The 22,573-nt window shown below is 38.5% G+C and overlaps 1 protein-coding gene across 3 annotated transcripts in view; it reads right to left on the bottom strand.

Moving 5' to 3' along the window:
- Positions 1-20,250: 20,250 nt before the first annotated feature.
- Positions 20,251-22,573, bottom strand: part of PARN (poly(A)-specific ribonuclease) — a 43,402-nt gene continuing 41,079 nt past the window's right edge. For all 3 annotated transcript variants that reach the window (XM_071571269.1, XM_071571270.1, XM_071571271.1), the window contains 2 exons: positions 22,248-22,441; positions 20,251-21,178 (listed from right to left, as the gene is read on the bottom strand). In XM_071571269.1, the coding sequence (XP_071427370.1) occupies positions 21,126-21,178; positions 22,248-22,441 (247 nt within the window). In that variant the 3' untranslated portion in view covers positions 20,251-21,125. The remainder of the gene's footprint in view (positions 21,179-22,247; positions 22,442-22,573) is intronic.

Raw genomic sequence — 22,573 nt, 5'->3', positions numbered from 1 at the left:
GATGTTTAAAAAAAAAAAAAAGGTGGATCCAATAGACATTGGAAGCTGCAAGATGCAAAGGACAAAGGAAACTCACCGGAGTTACTTATGGCTCTGACTTACCAGAAAGTCAGTTATATCCAAAGTACTTGAATTACTAGAAAATCAGTATTTTCCTGCGACTGGTAGGAACTGAGAAACATTTTAGCACAACTGGAGAGAGTTTTTAGCAGAGAAGCAGAATACTGGGGAACTTGCTGGAATCCCAGAGGCTCCTCTGCCAGTTTGTCACACTCAGCATAAATCATCTGTAAGAAAAACAGTAGTTGATTTACAGAGGATATTTTTCTACTGCATATGCTGTGCAAAGATACAACGGGCTCAGGAGATAAATCTAATCTATATAAAATAATTGTTTACATGTAGATTATTTAATTCTAAATATTATGTTTCTGTTACTAAAAATGAAAGCATAAAATAAAAAGCACCTGGAGTTAAAAGGTAGTGATTTTTGGGGCCTTATTTTTACCTTTATGGGACTTGACATACATATTAATTTCTGTGCAAGCCATAAGTAAAACTAAGATGTACTGAGCATTTCTAACAGTTATTTGCATTAATTTTGGCTGTTATTTAACAGGCACTGGAGATAGCACAGGGTGACAGGTGACTTTCACTTGTTCATTCTCCTTTACAAGTTACACATGTAGCTTTATATGTGCATTTTTGTGTGTTTATGAGATGATTGGAATTTTGCTGCTCAAGATTTAATCCATACAGTTTTGTATAAAGCTGAACTCCTTCTGCTCTCAGTTTCAGACACAAGCACTCAGACTGCTTAGTCACAGTGCAGTCGGGAACACAAAATTTAAACAGAGTAAGCATAAAAAATTAGTCACCAAAAAATCTTAATTATTAAAGATGATTAAGGCCTGAGAAAGGTCAACATTAAATTAATGTCCCCAGTGAATTACTTCTTTAAAAACTGTGTTTTTCAAACATCTGGATTCTTACAGGAATCCTAAATTACAAAATCATCACACTTTGTACTTATTTAATAACTACTGCAAGGAGTGACAGGAATTAGAGAGCAGAATTAACGCTAAATCCTTGAAAATAATTCATTTATGCAGCTACCAGTGACTCATATAAGGTGGTTCATAATGTAAAAAAAAAAATCTCTAACTTACAGAGACAAAGCAAGTTCAGAACTTTTGCAATTCAGCAGTTTTGCAGAACCCCTCAGCAGAAGACATTCTTTAACCCACCATAATGAGATAGAACTGTCATGTCTCGTAACTCTCTTAATAGCAGGAGAAAAGGTTGAGTAAATGGAAATGCTTTGTAACCATTAACTCTTGGTACCAACAAATAAGGCCACCCTTTTACCCACTGTACTTTTTCCACATCTACAATTTAGCTTCGTAAATTCTTTCTGCTAATTCCTCAGAATAAAAGCTGTGAGGAGAACTGCTCAGTTCAGTGCTGAGCACGTGAGATGAAGCTGCTGCCTGTTAAATTTTAACACACACAACCATGACCTGCACTGACCACAAGCCCAACATTCCTCTGGATCCCTTATGGGACAGGCTCTGCCAGGGGAGCTGCAGCACAGACAGAGCAGTGAGGTCTGTAACCAACAGGCCAAGAAATTCCCCTACCTGGGGAGCTTCCCAGCTGTGCTCAAACACTTCAGAAACAGCTGTGATACTTCTGAGGTGTTACTTCTTTTACTAGTTTTTTGCCATCCCCAAGCCCCAGTAAATGGGATTGCCTTTCTGAGCCAGTGGAGTTCGGCTGAATCCCTTTCCACAGCAGTGCCAGACTCCCAAATCCATGATGCCAGCAGGGCTGCAGTGCCAGACTCCCAAATTCCTTATGCCAGCAGGACTGCAATGCCAGACTCCCAAATTACTTATGCCAGCAGGGCTGCAGTGCCAGACTCCCAAATCCATGATGCCAGCAGGGCTGCAGTGCCAGACTCCCAAATCCATGATGCCAACAGGGCTGCAGTGACAGCTCCCAAATCCATGATGCCAACAGGGCTGCAGTGACAGCTCCCAAATCCATGATGCCAGCAGGGCTGCAGGCAAAGGTACCTCAGTCCAGTCCCACCGAGACCTCCCAGGGCCAGATCACATCCAACAGCTCTGCACAGCTCATGGGCACACACTGCATGTGGACAGAGGTTATGGAAATTATCAGGGAATCCAATAGCTGATTCAATCTAGCAAGCAGAGATCATACCAAGAGTTACGCCCCAAAGGGTTAAAACTTGGTTAAATATATAGATTTTTTACAGAAATAACAAAAAGCACATGCTCAACAGGCAGGCCACTTTCCTGCCAACACCAAATCTCAATTCCAAGAGTTTGGGTCATTCCAGTATTTCAAAGAATAAAGTTGCCAGACCTCTTTTTTCCAACGACAATACAGAACACTCATCCCTAGCTTAATTTAAAAAGAAATTGTTAAAAAAAACTTAACCCTGCTCACACTGGATTTACAAAAGATATCTGTTCTGTGGTAATTTCTTTTTAATAGTTAATGTATTGTTAACATAAATCCTTCTACAAGAAAATAAACTTTATTGTTATTTCTTTGGCATTTGGGTTTTTTGTTTGGTTGGTTTGTTTGTTGTTTTTAAGGATTGCTATGGTATTCAGAATTAACCAAGCTACATCCCAGACTATCACATGTGCATGTTGGGTACAGCAACATAACTTCAAGAAATATTTATTTAGAATTCATAGACACTTGGACCAAGTGCCAAAACATTCATCCTGCATAATCCAAAGCTTAACATTTCTCTCACTCTCAACTATATTATTCATATGCAAGAAATACATTTAATGTTATGAGATTAAAAGCAGATAAAATAAAATGTACACTGATATAAAATTTGAACACATAGAATCACCTCCTAGTAATTGTCCCTTCCCAGTGCTCATTCAGTTTCTAAAGAGTTTTTGACAGTATGAGTTTAGCTGATAAGTTTGTATGTATGTTACTCTGGGAAAACCTGAGTAAAGCAATTTAATTTGGAAATGCTTGACATGCCAGAGAAGCGGGGATGACGGAGCTGCTGCAATACAATTACTCAGGTGCTGACATAAAGGGCTTCTTCCCTTGTCTCTGCTCACACATTCCCATTCCTTCCCCTTGGACCAGCATCTCCTGACAAGATCCTGTCAGCAAGACCCTTCTCATCTTCTCCAGTGAGCTCAGGGAGTGAAGCAAGTAAAATGCTGCCCTTACAGAAAAGGAAATCATCTGCCAGAACCCTTCCCTGATCTGGGACATCAGGGAGGTGGGAATCTGAAGACAGGATGGAGAGGCTGTTCCCAGCTGGGATCCCGTGTTGGACTGGCTCAGCCAGAGCTGCAAACTGCACACAAAGGGCAGCACCAAACCAGGCAGAACCCACGTTGCTCCAGTGCCTCTGTGTGCAGGTCAGAAACACCAGATGATGCTGTTATTCTCTTTGAAACCAGAGCAGGGCAAAGAAAAGTTGTGGCTTCAGGGACAACAAAAGCCAAAATTGTGCTTCCTGGCCTCCAGCCTTCCATGTAGTTGCCTTCTATGTATCTATTAGTTTTTCTCGTTTCTCATTCATAATCAGTGTGAGATTCTTTTACTCAGAGAAGTACTGGCTAAATCTTAACATTAGATAAAGCACCTGTTGGCTTTGTAACACACCCTTTGACTTAGAAGTTATGTGGAGTGATAATTCTCACTTTTCATACTTTATTCCACTCTACCTCCTCTTACAAACTCCTCATGTAAGAAGCAGTCAGGTGAATAACTCCTGTGTGAAATGGAGAATGCCACCAGCACAGCTTGTAGGTAAAATACTCAGAACTGTTAAGAAAGTACCTTTGAAAAAGCATCTGTGACAATGTGGGAAATCTCTCCATGTACAAAGCAGGAATCCTGGTTGTGGTTATAAAACTGCTGTATCATTAAATACCTCAGAGGATGTGAAATCAGCCTCATGCTGTCAGGGTTGAGTCATGTATGTCTCAGACATGGGTCTGTGGAAAACATCCCACCCCAGCAACTCCCACTTCAGAGGGAGAACAAAAGGACAATGGGGTGTCTGAGCCAGACAGCAACCAGTTCACCCAAACTCCTCCTGAGACCAGGGTTTGAAGCTGTGGAATTCCCCCCCAAAAATGAAAGAAAGCTCAACTGCTACAATCAGACCTCAAAAGCCAAAGCATTTGGGAAATGCCATGATCCACAGAAAGACAGAAAACTTGTATTTCTTCTCACCATTGCATCAGTTGAAAACTGCAGGTTGGTTGTCAAATTTTCACTTTCAATTAAAGTTAACATTATTATGATGATTTTAGGAAACCTTCCATGCACTCATGAATGGCTCTTCACTACAGAAGTGCTCTTCATTAAATAACTTTATTCTTTCTGTTTTCAGCTAAATACCAGAGGAAGATTTCCTGCCCGAGACAAGTACTTGTTCCTGATGAAATCTCTATTATTCAATATATTGTAAAATTACACTCAACCTACTAAACTGGAATTTCAAACCATTTGTAAATGTACTAAAAATAGGATCAGGACAACATTCAGCACTATTTCTTAACATTATAGGTAACTAATTTTGTCCTTGACTTCTTTATTCATAAGAACCATTTGACTACAACTTTTCAAGACAATAATTTGCATTGTTAATATTTTCACCACTTCTTCATTATAAAGTACTTCTCATGTGTTCTCAGCAAAAAAAAAAAGTCTGAGGGTGCATTGTCAATGTCTTCTTTCTTTCCTGGGTGGAGAACCACAAGCAGGAACTTTGGAAATCACACATTAGCAGAACACTCAAGCTAAACCAAGTTCCAACAGCTCTGCCTGCCCTGCACTTCAAAGCACTGGCAAACCATCACTCAGAGTTCCTCCAAGGTTTGCTCGATTGCCATGCTGGTGAATCATGACCATAAAAGAAGCTGTGTGAATGTTGGTTGGGTTTTTTTCTCTCCACACAGGAAACAATAAAACATTAAGAAAAAAAGTAAGGTCAAGGGAGAACTATAGAACTGTTCTTCAGTGAGTGTAAGTGGCCAATTTTTTTCCACCTGGGACACCCAAGTCAAAACATTTGTTATTGAAGACCTCACTGTGACTCACTTGCTAAAGCTCCAGATAGAGATTTAACTCACTCCTAACTCTGACAGACAAACAAATCCTGAAATATATCACCAAATCTGACAGTTTGGTGTCACTCACTCCAGAGCACTCCAGATTTTTTTGACGTCACTCAAAATAATTAAAGTATGGCAAAATTCATGTCCCTTCGCTCACAGATAATTTAATGTTTTCTAATACGAGACATCAAAGCTATGGAAGGAAGTATTAACATACATCAAGAATTTGCATTATCAGATTCCGATACTGAGATTATGAAATACTTGTCTTTTCTTTTAAAAGGCATTTCAAGGACTGTCACCAGTTTCATACTAAACGAGAAGATCTGCATGTCCTCAAAGAGAACTGCTCATCTGTTCAAACTTTTTGAAGCAAATCAGTCTTGAAACTGTATGGAAAATCTTGCAAAATCTTGTTTTGTACAATATTTCTCCAGAAATATTTCCTCTACAGTGTTTCCCTTTTTTGCTTACAGATGTAAACTTGATTTTTATTTACACGAGGAGAGGGGGAGGGGAGGGGAGGGGAGGGGAGGGGAGGGGAGGGGAGGGGAGGGGAGGGGAGGAAATCTTAACATGACATCCCTTTCTTAAAAGAAAAAAATAATTATGTAAAACACACATTCATTTAATTATAAATATGTGGTTATATAATTCAAATAGCTTAGTCCTGCTCCTAGTGCTCAGAATGGTACAGAATGCATTCTAATTTATGTCCTCTTTATGAGTATCTATTTGAGAAAACATTCGAATTGGAGGTTTGCCTCTCAAGGGAGAAAAATGTGGAAAACCCAAGCTGTGTGAAATATGAAGTTCAGATACCTTTTGGAACTGCACACTCCTGTGGGAAACAGCCCTTCACTCCTGGCCCAGGCCAGGACCTGAGATCAGTCACTGAATTCCAGTGAATTTTGTAGCTGTGTCTTAAATGACCAGAAAACACTCAGAGATGCAAGACCTCTGTGCAGCTTTAGATACCACCCATTCACCTGCCAGCCCTACTCACAGACCTGCTTTTATTGAATAATTTTCAAAGTAAGCATTAACCTAATAAACAGCCTTCAGCTGACAAATTTTACAGCTTCAGCTCTTGTCTAGATTAAGAATATTGAAATTTAAAGATCATAAAAATGAAAAAGTAAAGCTGTAACATTTCAAATAAAAGACCTCCTACTTGCAGGGAACATATATCTGTATGAAATGTGTTTGCTGTTGACAGGAGCTGAGGAGAGCCAAATGGATTCAGCATTAATTTACAATTGTTTCAGACCTACATAATACAGAACATTATGCCAAAGTCAGATGAGAACAGCAAAGCTCCTTTACAAAACACAGCTATGTTTAACAATTTCCATTAAGTTGGTTTTTGGCACCAGAAAGATTCCTATGACCCAGTTTCCACCTGCTTATTGACTTTATGTACCATCCAAAGTAAAGCACCAAATGGGAAACTGCTAAGCAAAAGGTAAAAAACATGAGGTTTACAGCAGTTTGCTGAGTGTGTGACATTATTTCTCCACTTAACTTATGCAAAGGAAAATACTTATGGGTTGGGAAAGTGATGGAGCCTGTGTGCATGACAGTTCCTCAGGGAAATGGGAGGTAGGAGACTGACCACTTCTTGTTTTGATGATTTACAGCAGCAAACAAATAATCACTAGAATTTTTTATAGTTACTATAGAAATCCCAATATTTTTATATCCCTGCTGGTGGGTTTCACATAATTATGAACATAAGAGTCAACAATTCAATAACAGGTAATGCAGACACAAATATTAAATTCCATGCCCTAGATCATTTTCAAACAGATGGCTTCCTAATGGCTTTGTTTGTGGAAGGAAAATTCTGCTTAAGCCTGTCAGGGCAAGATTGTTTAACTGAAACCCTATTGAATCATTTTTAATTGTGTATGTGCAAAATAGTTCAAGCTAATGCACGGTAAGTTAGGAGATTTCATGCTGCAAGTGTGACACAATATTGGCAAGAGCAACAATGCAAATTTATAACATTTCAAATAGAAAATTCCCCCAGGAGGTAAAACTGCTGTCTTGAAATTCTGGGGAGAAACACACAGTGGATGCCCCTTGTGTGCAGCCTTTGAGAGATTTCTCTGTCTCTCTCAGCCTCCCAAGAAACCTCAGTAATCAAATCCAGAGCAGCCACTGCAACTGCACCTGTTTGCACAGGACTGGAACTGTGACTTGCCTGAAGTTGATTTAGTTTCCAAAATCTCATTTAATACTGTTATTTATTCACCCAGTCGTTTTGAAAATCTATTGGTTTGCAGAGGCCTGTGCAAAAGTGAAATTAAGCTCAGCCCTAAAAACATTTGGTTTGGGTGTCTTGTTTATAGATTTGGCCTCTTTATTGAAGTGCATTTAATAAAAAGCAGTTGTTCACTTACTCTGTACAAAGTCCCCAAAGATGCACAACAGTATTTTTAAAGTGAGGTCAAAGAAATTACAGTGTGCTTTTGAGAAAGAAATATTTTAAATATCATGTGCTTCTAGCAAAAGTTTTCAGGAAGGTCAAACCAATGAATCTTTGGAAATCCTGGCCTTAATGTCCTAATTAGGTCATCCTGAAATAAAAAGTAACTTGTTACATCATTTGGCTGTTCTGCAAATAGGGATGATATTTTCTTATTTCCCATTTATTATTACATATCCTGATTGTTAAGCACCTGATAGTAAAGGAAAATGTGCTTTGTACTTAAAAATTACTCAAGACAGGTGGTTTAAATACACTTTCCTTGCCTGGTACCTTACACCAAAGGGAAATATTGCTATTTAAAATCACTCTGATGTTTTAACCACACTGATATATACCTTTATCATAAGGGACTTGTCATTACTGTCAGTCATGTCAAGTACTGAATTATCCATCACACAGTCCAACTCACTTGCACATGGTCACTCACAAAATCAAAATAATTCAGTGTTAGCAGGGGTTAAGGGTAGCCTGAGAGTTTTTACTGGGATGTTTGTAGCTCACCTGAGATGATACAGAAGATAAACAATTCCTACAACACAGTTAGCAGCATCTTAGTTTCCCCTGATTTTGGAAATCTACACTAAAGAAACTAACTAAAGATTATTTAAAAAAAATAAAAAAGAACAGTATTTGTATTTTTACTTTTCAAATCTCCTTTTAGTGTATTTAAGGAGGAAGAGCCCCAGGCTGCAGCAGCAGCTCATGTGATGTTTCAGTACTGCAGTTCCATCAGTCCTGCTCCATCACACTTGCCTTTCCTATCCCCCCTCTCTTCACCTCCAAGGCTTCAGGAGGTGTCCAAGTCCTTCCCATCACACTCCATTTCCAAAGCCTTTTGTCCCACTGGCACAGGAGGGTCCAACAGCCCAGCACCAGGACAAGAAACACCTCTTTAGAAGTCCCTGTGATAGTAAAGTCACACCCACGTCCACACTGTCCCACTTCAGGACAAGGGGAATAACGGGAACACTAAGAATTGTCCATCTTTTAAATTGGGATCATTGTGTACACAAAGACTCCACAAGCTTTTCACCAGAAGCTTTAAATACATTATTTCAGTTGATTTTCTGTTGCAGTAATCCAAGACTGCAATTTTGGAAAAAGAAAAAAATTCATTTGAAAGTCAGGAAACTATAAATGCTAAAGTTGATCTGCACAAAATGCCTCTCTTACTGTACACTTTCAACAATGGTATCACAGCAAAATATTTTTAAACTTTATACTGAAATTTAAAAAATGTGTAAACGTATGGTTCAACTTGCCTAAATTATTTTGGACTAAATTAAGTTCAAGTAATGACTTACTCAAGGTGCTTTTATTAGAGAACTAAACATTTCACTTTGCAGACAATGCATATAATACATGAGGAATTATACCCTGAGCAATTTAAAAATATATTTTAGGTTTTGTTACCTTTCTGAGCCCCAGAGGTTTTTTCTGTAGACTCAAAGAACTCTCTCTGCATAAATAATTTATTTTATGAGTTTCTACTCTGTGCAGTTGCTAAACCCCACACACTTCCAAGCCACTTTTATAAGCCTTCTCCTGGAGACATGTGGCTCACCAACAATATGCAAAGTTTGCAGAATGTACCTGACCTTTAAAAAAGAAATCTTAACTTTTTGCTTAGAAGTCCTAGTAAGTCCAAAGAAAGCACAACAGAAAACACTGTATTGGAATAAAACAACAACAACAAAACAAAACAAAGACTTTGTTGAAACTTAAAAAAAATCTTTAAAGTGAAATGAATGTTAACATTTTCATTCAAAAAATAAAACTATAAGAAGAAAAAGAGAGTGTAAATGGAAGTTGAAATAATTGAAGCATGGTTTCTTTGGAATGCTCTCTGGGCCACACAAATTCAAAACCAAAAATAGGAGGGCAAATTAGGTTGTTAAAACACACAGCAAAAAACCAAATTCAACTTTTTAATGCAATTTTTAATGCAATCAGAGCATTGCAAAGAAGTGACCTGGACCTCAGAGCCCTGGTTGGTCTATTATGGAAGGCTGAAAACACCACATGTGAACTGAAATTGGTGTGTCTGACAACACTGACCACAAGAAAAAGGAGAAACCTTTCTCTCTGTGCTTAAACTACACCAGGAAAATCTTTGAAGAGAACTGTAGCAGGCACAAAATGCAGCTGGAAAGTTTTTTTGCATATTTATTCATGGAATTTAAAAACTCAATGCCATTTTCTACAAATACCAAGATGAAAAGGCTCTGCTGCCCCACAGACCATTCCCACACAGATACACACTTAGTGTTAACCAGGAGAACCTGGGGCAGGGTTCTAAGGAACAGTTATTCTAATTGTTCTTTTATTTCATTTCCCCTGTCCCCTCCCAGCTGGGTCATTCCTGTGTAGAAGCTGCACAGAAGAGCAGGTTCTGTGTAGCAGTGTGACCCACAGGTGGGGTTTACAGGGGATATTTATTCACCTCCTTGACCTCAGACAGTCTTTCCTTCCCTACTGTCATGAGAATGTCTCCAAAAGTAAGAATTCGTCATTTTGCCTGAGCAACTGCTCAGAATGAACTTCCATATGAAACCTCTGACACAGGAATTAACTTCCAGAGGCACAGACTGCTGGTACACGTTGTCCAAACAACATTCTCACTGAATGAACACACATTTCTAACTTCATGCCCTCTGTTGGGAGTTTACAATACCAGGAAAAGCTGCATTGCAGGTCTTTTCAGGACAAGAAGGCAGGAGGGATGGAAGGGAGATCATTGCATAAACTAAGACTCTACAGCACAACACTGTCCCTACACATTTCATTAGTACACAGAAAATGCAGCTTAGTTACAACACTGGGGACAGAGGGGAAGGGAAAGGACCAAGGCACAAAAACATGGTATTTCACAGAGCAAACTGATCCTGGCATGATTTCAGACAGAGAAACGAGGCAGAACATCTTTAAGGGTGTACGATCATATTTGTCAAATGACATTCAAGAAAACTGTCATACCTGATTTTGTCAAACACTTATAATAGATGTATAAACAGTTAATTCACTGTGCATTGCTTTTATGGACAAATTTCACATCACCCCAAGTAAATAAGTATTAAATTCATATAAACAATGATTCTTTTACAATGCAATAATGCCTCACATAAAAATAATATATACTCCTGGAGCTTATCTGAATTCAAACTCAGAGCAACATCAGATATGTAACTTTTACCTCCATATTACAGATGGAGAAACTACAGACACAGATGGGTTACAGTGTGTTGTCCAATGTCACCCTAAAACTGGTGGCGAAGCTGAAGGTAACAAAATTCAGATTATCCAGAACTGTCCTACCAGGGAAAAAAATTTATCTGTTTCATAAATAACAGAGCAGCTCAGAAGTGTTTCTCCACTTTGCCAACATTGTGGATAAATGTTGGCAGTGTAAATGTGTGGAATTTGGCATAGAGCCTCTTTCCTCACAATGTGTCATTCATCCTCATTTTTAGCATTTCAGAGGCTGTTCCTTTTAGGTGGCTACTAAAGGGAAGAATAACAAAACAAAACCAGACAATAGGACACTTATATTACACTAATGAAACATAAGTTGAGCATCCTCTACCAGCTCTGTAGCATTGAAACAACTCTACAGTAGCTATCAGATTAAGTGCTGGAGTCATTCTAGCCTGGGGATCTATTGAAATATTAAAATTTTGAGTTTCATTTTTTTTGAGAAATGTGAAGTTCTTTGGGATATGATTTTATAGCAAACTGAAAGAAGTGCCAGTAAAATGCCAGAGCAATTACTCCACATAGAGCTAGCAAAAATAGGAAATACTGTACCACTTCCCCCTGTAAGGCTGTAAATCTTCCCAGGTTCCCCAAAGGACCATCCTCAACCAGAAACTTTAGCTAACTATGATATTAAATTCACATTTACAAAACACTTTAAACCTCTGCAGGTTTAAGTGGCTCAGCTTCACTCTATGCACTGTCCAACCCTACATAAATCAATGTTCAGTCTCCCAGCCACAGCTATTTACATATAGTTCCAATAATCAAAGACTTCTGTCTTTTGAGAATAAGACTGGGGTGCAAGAATTAAAAGCACTGTGAAGGCAAGTAAGGAATCCCTCTAATTGTATCTAATTCCACACTAAGTTTGAAAATACGTTTGTGAACTGTTCTAGTTAAGTTGTGTGCTGCTGTGTAATCCTCCCCAGAGGAGTGGAAATACAAATGAACTAACGAAGAAAAAGTCATTATTCATATTTGTTACAAACCTTGAAGTAAGTACATAGAAACACAGAGCAAAATATTTGCAGATTCCCACCAACCATGAATTACAGTGTTAAAGCTGTGATAAACATCACAGGGTGGAACACAGACAAATCACTCTATGAAGGATTGCTTTAGTTTCAGACAAATGATTTCTAGCAGCTTTTCAGCTTCCAAGTTCAGGATTCTGTAGACTATGACATTCAGTAGCAGTATGGCCTGAGAACTCGGCGTTGTGCAGGGAACTCGTGCAGCTGCTCAGCCCCTGAGCTCTGCATTTGGAGCTCCCAGTCAGGCAGCTCAGTGCTAGAGGAAAAAAAGCCTTTCAGAGAGTGAAAGGTGCAAGACAGTTGCAGCCACGTGAGAGAGCTGAGCACAGAGCATGTCTGGCATGTCTGAATAGGACAGAGTGCCAAGCAGCTCCACAGTGATTTAAACAGAGCTCAAACTTCAGGAAATAAGGGGGAGTGGGAGACTGTGCTTTTGAATGTGGCATAATATTACTCAATCACTAAGCCATTACCTTCTTCTAATGAAATAAAAGTGAAGCACTGAAGATTTTCAAGTCAACTATGTCAATTATCCAGCTATTCTGTTTAGATATTTGGAATTTTATAAGAGTTCTTAAGTCCCTGCCTTAGTTTTATTATTAAGCAGATACTGTGTATCTATGATTATGGATGCTTTAACGTATTTATATTACCCCTTTTTTCCATTCCAGTTTCCAGTCCTAATTCAGTTACCTAAAGGCCAGCCATGCTAAAATGGATCCACCCATCCAGAGGGATCAGTGGCACAGCTCAGATTTTCTCTCAGCATCATTCACTCTGATTTCTATTCCAGAGGAAAAACGTCTGGAACATGGCAGCACTCTCAGTTTATCTGCAGCAATAACTGTGCTGGTGCATTACAGGCTCTGAAAATTCACTGTGAGAATTCTTTTTTTTTAGTTAGCATGCAGATAGATCTTAGTAAGGCTCTGCTGGTCTGCAGTAAACATCGATGCTTGGTAGGGTCAGAATACACAGAGTAAGAGCAGCAATGGAAAATACGTACAAGGTAACACAGAGTCCTGCAAATTCTTCTCATCTACTACAAGTCCTTGTATTTACATCTCACTACAGTAAACATTTTTACTTTTTGTTTTTCTAGCTTAGACTACATTAAACTTGGCGAGCAAGTCACCTCTCCTCAGAGGAAACTTGAAATTCATCTGACCTTTTTGCCAGACACAAGGTGACACATCTCAAATGCAAATACACTTCAGCATTACGAAAAAAAGACAAGCCCAAATTTGCTGAACACGAGTTAGCCAGCACTGTGTTACACAGAATACCACACAAGTGTCAGCTTCTCGCTGCTTTTTCCCTGAAGTCTCTGCAGTTGGACTGTTGGCAAATACAACTTCAGTCAGATTTATGGGCCAACAAAGATCACTTACTGCGTTCTGTTTCCCACAGTATTGAGATGCCAATGCTTGCCCTTGTTCTTCCTGAGCATATCATATACACATCACAGACTTACATTTAGAGCTAGACAACACACTTTCATGTTTTATTTTTAGAATGTGACTTGCAATACCATCAAGACCTCCCCAAACCATAAAGGAATAGAAATTGGATATTCTCTTCAAAAAAGACTGCTAAAATAAGCATTTCTTGTTGTAGCGATGTCTGTCTCTGCAAGATCTGCTAACACTCTCAGTAATTATCTATAAACTGAAAAATTAAGCAGAAAACTGAAAAACTTAGAGTATATATAGGATCTTCCAGCTGTCTCAGAGACACATACAGAGAGTAAACCTATTAGGAATGCTCAATAAGAAAATATTTCTCACTTTTACAAACTGAAATTAAATAATTAAGGTGCCAAGGTCCTTATTCAGAATGTACAAGGAAGCAAAGAATAGTACAAACCATTTGGTTCTTTCACCTTCCAATGTCTATGTGACTAAATACTTGCATGCTGTTTGCAAGCATAAAAAAAAAAAAAAGCAGATACTTTGTAAAGATTTGTGATAAAAAACCAACAGTATTGGCATTTAACAGAAGAACTTTGGGAAATAAATAGTAACCTTAGAGCTTGTTACACTTCTACATGCATGTAAACACTGAGAGAACACATCAGTGACTATGAATTGATTGCCCCTAACAAGGATGAGACACATAAAATCTGCTCCAGTGTGAAACATCCAAATTCTATGGTCCAGCTGAGTGCTCAACAATTACAGGCACTATTAATACAATTGCAGGTTATTCAACAAAAGAGGAAAACAATTTTATATTTTCTTAGTCTAATGTCACATTTGTCAAAGGACAACCCTGCAGGTCTTACCTGCACAAGATGTCTCTGTTCTTTATAAGAATCATTAAGTGTCAAGACATATTAACTTAACAGCTAATTAACTTCTCATCTTTGTCCATTTTCTTTCAGTAATTTTAGGATTTTTTTTAGGGTTTGGGTTAGCCTCCAAGGGGAGAACTCTTCCAGTTTTCTCTAGCTTTTATCATGTGTGACAGGGCTCTGTCCTCGGGCTGCTACATGAGCTGTCTAAAGGTGCCTCCAGCCTCGCTGCAGGAATTCCCCTGCTCTGGTGGCAGCGAGGCTGAACAGCCATGCAGGGGTTCCACCCCATGCAGGATGTTACAGTCATCCTGCCAGATCAGTAATTCTATGTTCCATTTCAGGTACATATTCCCCGTGTGGAAGGGGAGTGCTCTACCCAGCACACTGAGGTGCCACAGACTGCCCGAGTCCTGCCACAGCCTGTGAGAGGCACAGGAGCTGCAATTGCAAACACAGAGATAATTTCAGATTTTGCCGAGAGAAACAACGTGACATCTATTTGCCAACATGAGTAATGGAGCTCTAAATACTGATTGCAGGCCACAAATCTACCTTAAACTCTATGATTACACTTGGAATTGTGCTCTATGATCAATTCACAGCAGTATTTTTACACCAGTAATGTATTACTAAACATAAATGAAAAATACAAGTAAAACTATAAGTAGTGTAAACATTCAGCATTTTTCTAAGGATTTTTTACTGCAGCAGTTACAGTTGTGTTTATATGTGTGCTTGTTTTTCAGGAAAGTATTCAAGGAACAAGAGTTTGGTTTATTTAACCTTAGAGAGCTTTTTGTAGTCGAAATAGATGACAATGTGGTAGCCACTGTTAGATTTGTTGTGCATTACCTTAAACTGTTGAAATATGTGCTGGAAGGAACCTCTGGAAGTACCTTTAAGAAACTGGAATTCAGAACATATCACAACTCTGTCTCATCTGAATGCCTGTAGAAGGAAAACAGAACTTTCCAAATTCCTTACTTAAACTGAGAAAACATCTACACTAGATTAAAAAGCATCTACTGACAGAAATACTTCTGTTTCACTAAAATACACTGACCTGAGTGTGTGTTTTGGCATGGCAGAGTAAGAAAGCTGCTTTTTCAGACACTGGAACACACGTGTAAAAGCTTCCAGCCCATGCCCATAACACACATACCCTCAGATTACATGTCATACACACAAAGGAAACCAGACAAGGTCTCTTCTAAAGCCACAGACCTGAGTTTGTGCACTCAGCAAGTCTTCAAAAATCATCAGACTATAACTGGGAAGCCTTTTATAGTGCACTTTCCTCAGAAAATTCTACTTTTTACCGCTGCTTATTAGAAGTAATGATTTCAGAAGCACACAGTGAAAAAACAGCTCCACCTGCTAACCTTAGAGTGTATGGAATGTATTAAATTGAGCATCATTCTATTCTTTAGTCTTTTTATAAACTCAACAGTTTCTTAGAGGTTGTATAGCTTCTACCATATTTTTTTTAAAGATAAACTACATTAAATTTAGGGTTTAGTACGAGCCAGTAGTCATACTGAATCAGCACAGTACTACTGACACCACAAGCATTTAAAAATGTCTTTCAGAGTAGTTGTAGATAAGGATTTGTTAAAACTGTCAGTCTAAAATACTGTTTCATATTTAGTTTATATTTAGTCTAACTCTTCTAGATCTTTCATAAAAAAATAAAAAAAGGCATAAAAAGACTAAAGGACATTAAACAAGTGATCTGCTGAATCTCCATTTTACTTTACACACATCCTCACCCCAAATTTAATGTTAGACATGAATTAGATGAACAATCAGATGTTAAATTCCTCTTCTTGGACATAATTTAAACCAAAGGCAAGTCTCAAAAATTCCTCTGTGCATAATTGCAAATATCCATTAAAATTATCATTAAGATGCTGTAAGTGCTTTAGAACACCTTAGAGCTGCACCCTCTAAGAGCCAGAAGAATTTACATCAATTAAGAAACCCGACTGAAGTACTAAAAATACAGTGATCTCTTCTATGAGAATGGAATATTAAATATTTCAGGCAACACTACATTTACCTCCTAAAATTTGCCAGTATAAACACTTCCCCTTAAATTCTTTACAGATTGATCATTTAGTGCCAGCATTCTTTAATCTGTTTTAGCAGCAGTTACTGTAATACCCCAGGGGAGTGTGGTACATTCTGGCAGAAAGGGTTATTAGTCTACAACGGGGGAGTCCAGTAATATCAAGGTGAAATTCTCTGGTAAATCCTCTCTTTGCAACAGTGCATTATTCACTGATAACAGCACAGACCAGGCAGCTGAAATACTGTGTCTATTTTGAGCAGTTCTCCACCTCTGCAGTAAAGTGTTCCTAATGATAACTGGCAGCTTCTCAACAGCAGATTAAAAATATGATAACCAAAATTAAATTGAGTACACAAGCAAATTAAAAGGAAAGGTTGAAGTGTAGACTTTTTGCAAAGAAATCAGAGAGTCAGCTTTAAATTACTCTGGAATTGTTGTCAAATATGTGTCAGTTATTTGTTGCAAATGAGGCAAACAACTTCTCCTAATGCAAAAATTTTAAATGCTGGAGTTAGACACAAATACTGCACATACTTGGAGCAGACTTATTTTTGAAGTCAGGAGCATCTACAATGAAGTCATCTTTTGTCTAATGTCTAACTAAAAAATAAAAAACCAAACCAAAAAAACAAGAAACAGAAACCTACCCTGTGTATATACATGAACCAAACATGTTCAGTCATCCCTTAACATTTGAAGTTTAAAATCCCATTTGAAAAATATAAAGATATTGCAGGTAAAAGTTAAAATAAGTGTGTAGAATAATAATAAAAATAGCCATTCTTACCTTAATAACACTACAAAGTTTTTTGATGCTTTTACAAGGAATTGGTAGCTTCAAAAGCTGTTTTTGAAGTAGTCAGCCTTAATACAAATTTACTTTCACACTCATTTGATGGGCTGAAAACAGATCAGAAATTAGGATGCAACTGGCTGGCACAGCCACAATCTCCAGATTCTCACATTCAGCCACACACCAATACTGGCCCCATGGTACAGGGTCACTCTGAGAATAAGCCTGAACATTGTTTGCAGTAATTTGCACTGTTCATGAAAAATACAACTATCAACCATTTTAAGAAATTAATACAAGCACAGGGAGATCCTACTTTTCACACTTTGGCTGAGTGTTTTCAATATTACATTTATGAATAATGTGTTCCATACGAGTTTGTCTTGAGCACGACCTGTGATGTGCTCATGGAAGCACAAGGCTGCCAGCAATTATTCTGCTGGACAAAGAGTACTTGTTTAGAGGAGCTTCCTGCATACCTAGTAAGCAAAAAGAACATCCTAATTCTGAAGATATTGACCCTATAAACCTCTGTCTAACCCCCCTTCCACTGCTCCTCATCCAATGAAGGTGTGGCAGGATCTCTGTGCAGCACACATGGAGTGCTAGTTTAGTGCAAGTTTTAAGCTACAACAGCATAATACAGACAAGCAAATGTTAATCCATTTACTAAATGTTCTGTGGAGTAACTTGAGGCATCTTCTTCAATGTACACATCTGCTCAGTTGGCAATAGTCTAAGCACTTCAGAAGCCAAGAACTTTAGATTATCAGGAGTCTCATGTATGCTCCAACACTGAACTGCAGAGGACATTTTTGTCTGCATTACGTTTACCAGGATTTAGAGAGAGAGAACACATCCAGGGTACCAGACATTTTCTGGGCACCATGACAGAACTGAAAGGTCTAAAGAAGGAAAAATTTACATATACTTTTTCCCACAATCACCAGAAGTTTCAGCTTTCTCTCTCTCTCACTCTCACCACTAGATCAATAGTTTAGTCCTCCATCTAAATCATCTCAAGTTTTTAGGTCCAAACCACAAACTCTAAACTGAGACCAAGAGAGGCTGTTGCACCCCCAGCAATTTTTTTATATGAGATTCATTCATTCTCTCTTCCCTGTCCCTGTTCAAAGACATGCTTTAGGGACATTCACACTCTCTCCTTAGCCTACACTACAGTTACCTTTCCCTCTCTATTTCTTGTCTGGGCAATTTCCAATACCCTGCGCTGCAATCCTGTGCATTGGCACAAGCTAACACTTCTCACCCATAAATGCTTGAGAAGAATTGGGAAATTATTATTTCACGCAGTTTTAACGTGCTCTCTGATGTGAGCAAAGTTGCATCCCATCACCACAGATAAATCAGCGCTGTCAAGCTGAACTTGCAGCCAAACAGGCCCCTTCCCATTCCCATTCTATTCCCATTCCTGGCTGGTCTGAGGGGCACAGAGCGAGAGGTGCTGGCACAAAGCCCTCAGGCACACAGTGGGACTCCTGTGGTCCCTGAGCAGAGCCAGGAGTTCGATTCCTTGATCCTTGCAGGCCCAGCTCAGGATATCCTATGATTCCATGTGCTCTGGAGTCAGTACCAGCACATACACGCCAGGGAGCAGGGCCTGGGAATCCCCAGGGCCATCACAGCCAGTGATGACAGCTTCGCTTTTCGGAAACAAGTTCTAGGCACATATTTTAAACACACATTATGAACCAAATGTGGATCTAATTTGAGAAGCCACATTCTTTCCCTTCTGGAATCAATGGTTTCACTTCCAGCACAGGGAAGCAAACCAAGCCCCCAGACAAGGTTGGATGTGGGACTGGTGGGTCGTTGCTGCCCTCGGACACTGCTCAGGTCAGCCCAAACTCGGTGTCAAGAGCAGCACAGCCCAGAACAAGCACATTTTAGTGGCTTACCCAGGTGTTCTCTGGTATAACCGAACACACAGGACTAGGAAAGGGAAGAGCACTATTTTCTTCAGGATTTAATTACACATAAAGAACATCCAGCTCCCCAAAATGACAGCTGAGGAGGAGGGGGAGGGCAGAAGTACCTTTGTAGCAGCTTAGAGAAGTAAGTAATGGCTAATTTGAAGAAAAGTTTTTTAAGGGATTGTACTGTAATACAATTAAGACTTACTTTTTCCCTGCAGGTGTCTTAAGTGTTGCTTTTCAAGAATGAAGAAGATCCAAATGGCCTCAGGGCAAAGACTCCAGGTGGATTCTCTGTGAATTCTCTCTTGAGTAGAGACTTCCTCGCCTCTTAACCCGTACTTCTGACAATCCCTTTAAATGCTCTTGTGTCCTTTGGTCATCCTGACTCTAAGCTCTGTTCCAAATCAGGAGATGCCAGTTGTTGAGCATACATTGTTAATAACACCCCCAAGATTTGCACACAACACCGTATTCAGTGACCTGATCCATCTCCGTGACTATTTTATACAACTACTATTAAGTGTTGCATATATTATGAGAACTAAATTTGAAATGGGTTTGGATACTCGAGATAAAATTGGTTTAAGTATTTAGTCCTAAGGTCATGAGTCTTGGGGAAGAAAATTCTGGATCCTTGAGAGCAGAAGAGTTCAGTTACTAATTTTCCCTTGCATCACTAACAAAGTCTCTTTCCCACATTTTAGTGTGAGAATGTGATGATATGGCTGCTATTAAAAAAGCAAATTAATTATACCACTGCTGGGAGTATTCCAATGTTAGAAATACAATATTTCACATTTAACATCTTTAAATTATTTTTCCCTTTGCAATCCAAGTTCACAATCATTTTAAACCCCACGAATTTTGGCATACCTTCAAACAGGTTATTGCATTGCTTAAATGACAGTGGTTCCCACTCTAATGTAAATATAATCTGATGAAGCCTTCTTGATATTCCACTCTTTCATAGCAACGGTTTTGAACTTGCTGCTTTGTAGAACTCTCTTCTTTTGTTCTCACCCCTCCAAGGGAAACACACAGCGATTTAAATCTTAGGACATTGAGCTTGTTTTTCTTGGTTACATTTCACAAATATCTTGAAAGTAGTCCATGGACTGAGAGGGTCTGCTAAACACAGGCTGTCAAAAAATGGTTACATTATAAAGAAGAAGAAAAAAAAATATTTCACTAAAAACATCCCAGAAGCCAATAAATAAAACCAAACAAGGTCCTAAGAAAATGTCTTTAATTTTCATTTTATGGAAATACATATTTTGTTTTTATTTCCATGATACAAAAAAATTAAATATCAAACATTTTCTGAAATCTACCAATGAAGGTCCTTTTTTAACAAATAAAGGGCTGGTGCAGTTAGCAGGTTTATCAGAGGTACCAGAAACCATTTTTACAAGAGCCCCACAAGCTGGGGAAGAAGGAAGGAGGGAAGAAAGAAATCAGGATTTAAAGGTGAAAACAGCAACAGATGTGAAAACAAAGAAAACTACCTCCCACCAGGAAATTAAGGTTTGAGAAACTTTTAAGTTACAGATTTTGGAAAGGTAAGGTATGTGTAAAGCTGGTATTTAGATGAATACCAGCTGCACAGGGGGTGGGGGTAGAGAGCAGAAATTCAAAAGATTATTTCCAGATAAAGGAGCTGGCAGAAAGCAATATGTGAAACTGCAGTTCTACCTGTTTCCAGAATGCTGACAGCAAAGTGATACTGCCTGGAAAAATAGCTAAATATTAGGAGATTTGGGTAAGTCTCCTCAAGCACAGGGAACAGGCCAGCATGAAATCACAGAGTTGTTGTACAGTTCACAGCCAGCATGCCAAAGGAGGTGACATTTAGTCTTGCTTCTTAAATCTAACATAGTTACAACAGCAAGGACTTCACATGATCAACAGCAAACCATACACTAATTATTATACACACAGGGAAAATGGACAGTGATTGTTCAATAAACAGTTTAAAATAATTAAACTGATTTTCAGGACACAGACTGCTTTGTTAACACCACTTTATTTAAATAAAGTATGGCTTCCAAAAGGTGTATTCTCACAACTGCTTTCAATCAACTCCACTTGTTAAGGCTGTTGTTTCCTACCATGTTTCAGGGACTTCAAAAATTCCAGTGGAACCAGTGGTGAGGCTTCCTAAAAGAGAGTCAAGGAACAAAAATTAAATCAAGAATTCTTTTTGTTCTTTCAGAGGATATTAGACATATTTTCTTCTGTTGAGTGAAGTTCTAGATACATCACAGGCAAGTCAGTACTTATAAAGAGAAACCAAGAGGTGTTTATGAATAGGCACTTTAAAAAAAAAGAGGGGGGAAGTAAAGGTTAATACAAAGCTTCTTACTCAAATGGTAAATAATTGAATTTTTAATCCAAGTAATTTTGGTTTTGCGATCAGTGGGATGATAAAGTTAAATAAGGCTATTTTTCCAAGTGTACTTGTAGTTATTTTTAAGGCAGTTAAGACAGTGAGGAATATTTCCAGCCCAAATTAACAGGAGAATAAAGATGAATCACAGCAATACTGATAACACATATTTCCATAATGCAGAGCCTGGATTTTATACTTGGCATTACAGTAGACACTCTTGTCATTTTGCATATGCTTACATGGCCCAAATGCCCCACTAAATTACAAGAAGAAACCAATTTCCAAGCACAGCTTTTGAATCAGCTAAGAAAGATTTTACACTGCCAAATCAGGAGAAAGGATGCTTGGTATACAATACCACTTTCTGGGTAAAATTTGCTAGTGCAGATATTGAAGTTTTAACTATGAATATTTGAATATATTGCAGTACAGAGAGTGCTCCAGATGACTAATACATTAAATAACCTTAACTAGAAAGCCACATTGAAAAAACATTAAGAATAGCTAAAAAAACATTCAAATAGCTTTATTTTAAGAAAGAAAACAAGCAAGTAATACATCAGCTACATTCTGCTTCATTTGGTTGCTCTCAGGTAGGGTTTTGGTTGGTGGTGGGTGCTTTGGTTTTGGGAGGAGTGTTTTTGCTTTTTGATTTTGTTTTGGTTTTGTTGTTTGTTTTTTTACAATTTTGGTATGATGCAAACTTCATGACTTTGAACGTAATGGAGTAACTCACTGCTATAGGCAAAGACAGTCAAGAAAACAACTTCAGTTCTGTTCAGGCCTAGGGCAGCTCCAAACAGAACAGAAAACCACATGTACCAACACTGCACTTACCTGCTGGAACCTGCTCTGCCTTGATCTTTTTCAGTTTTTTGGCTCTCTTTTTACCATCTGGAAGGAACTCTGCACAGAAGTCTGTCTGATCATATTCTGGCCCTTGGTCTTCTCTCTCCTCCAGATCATCAGAACCAGTTTCCTCCTCAATGGGACTCATGCTCCTCTTTCCCACCGTGCTGGTACCTGTAAAACTGGACACAGAACAAGGATGATAATGAAAACCTCAAGGATTACCATTATATAGGTACCAGTTGTTGTACATCTATTAAATGCTTATGAAGGTAGTAGAATAAACTGCAGTAAGTGTTGTACTATGAAATTAC

This window comes from Pithys albifrons, chromosome 16 (genome assembly GCF_047495875.1).
Source record: "Pithys albifrons albifrons isolate INPA30051 chromosome 16, PitAlb_v1, whole genome shotgun sequence".
In the NCBI taxonomy this organism is placed as follows: domain Eukaryota; kingdom Metazoa; phylum Chordata; class Aves; order Passeriformes; family Thamnophilidae; genus Pithys; species Pithys albifrons.
Note: the sequence above shows the minus strand (reverse complement) of the source record. Positions and strands in the feature narration are given on the sequence as shown.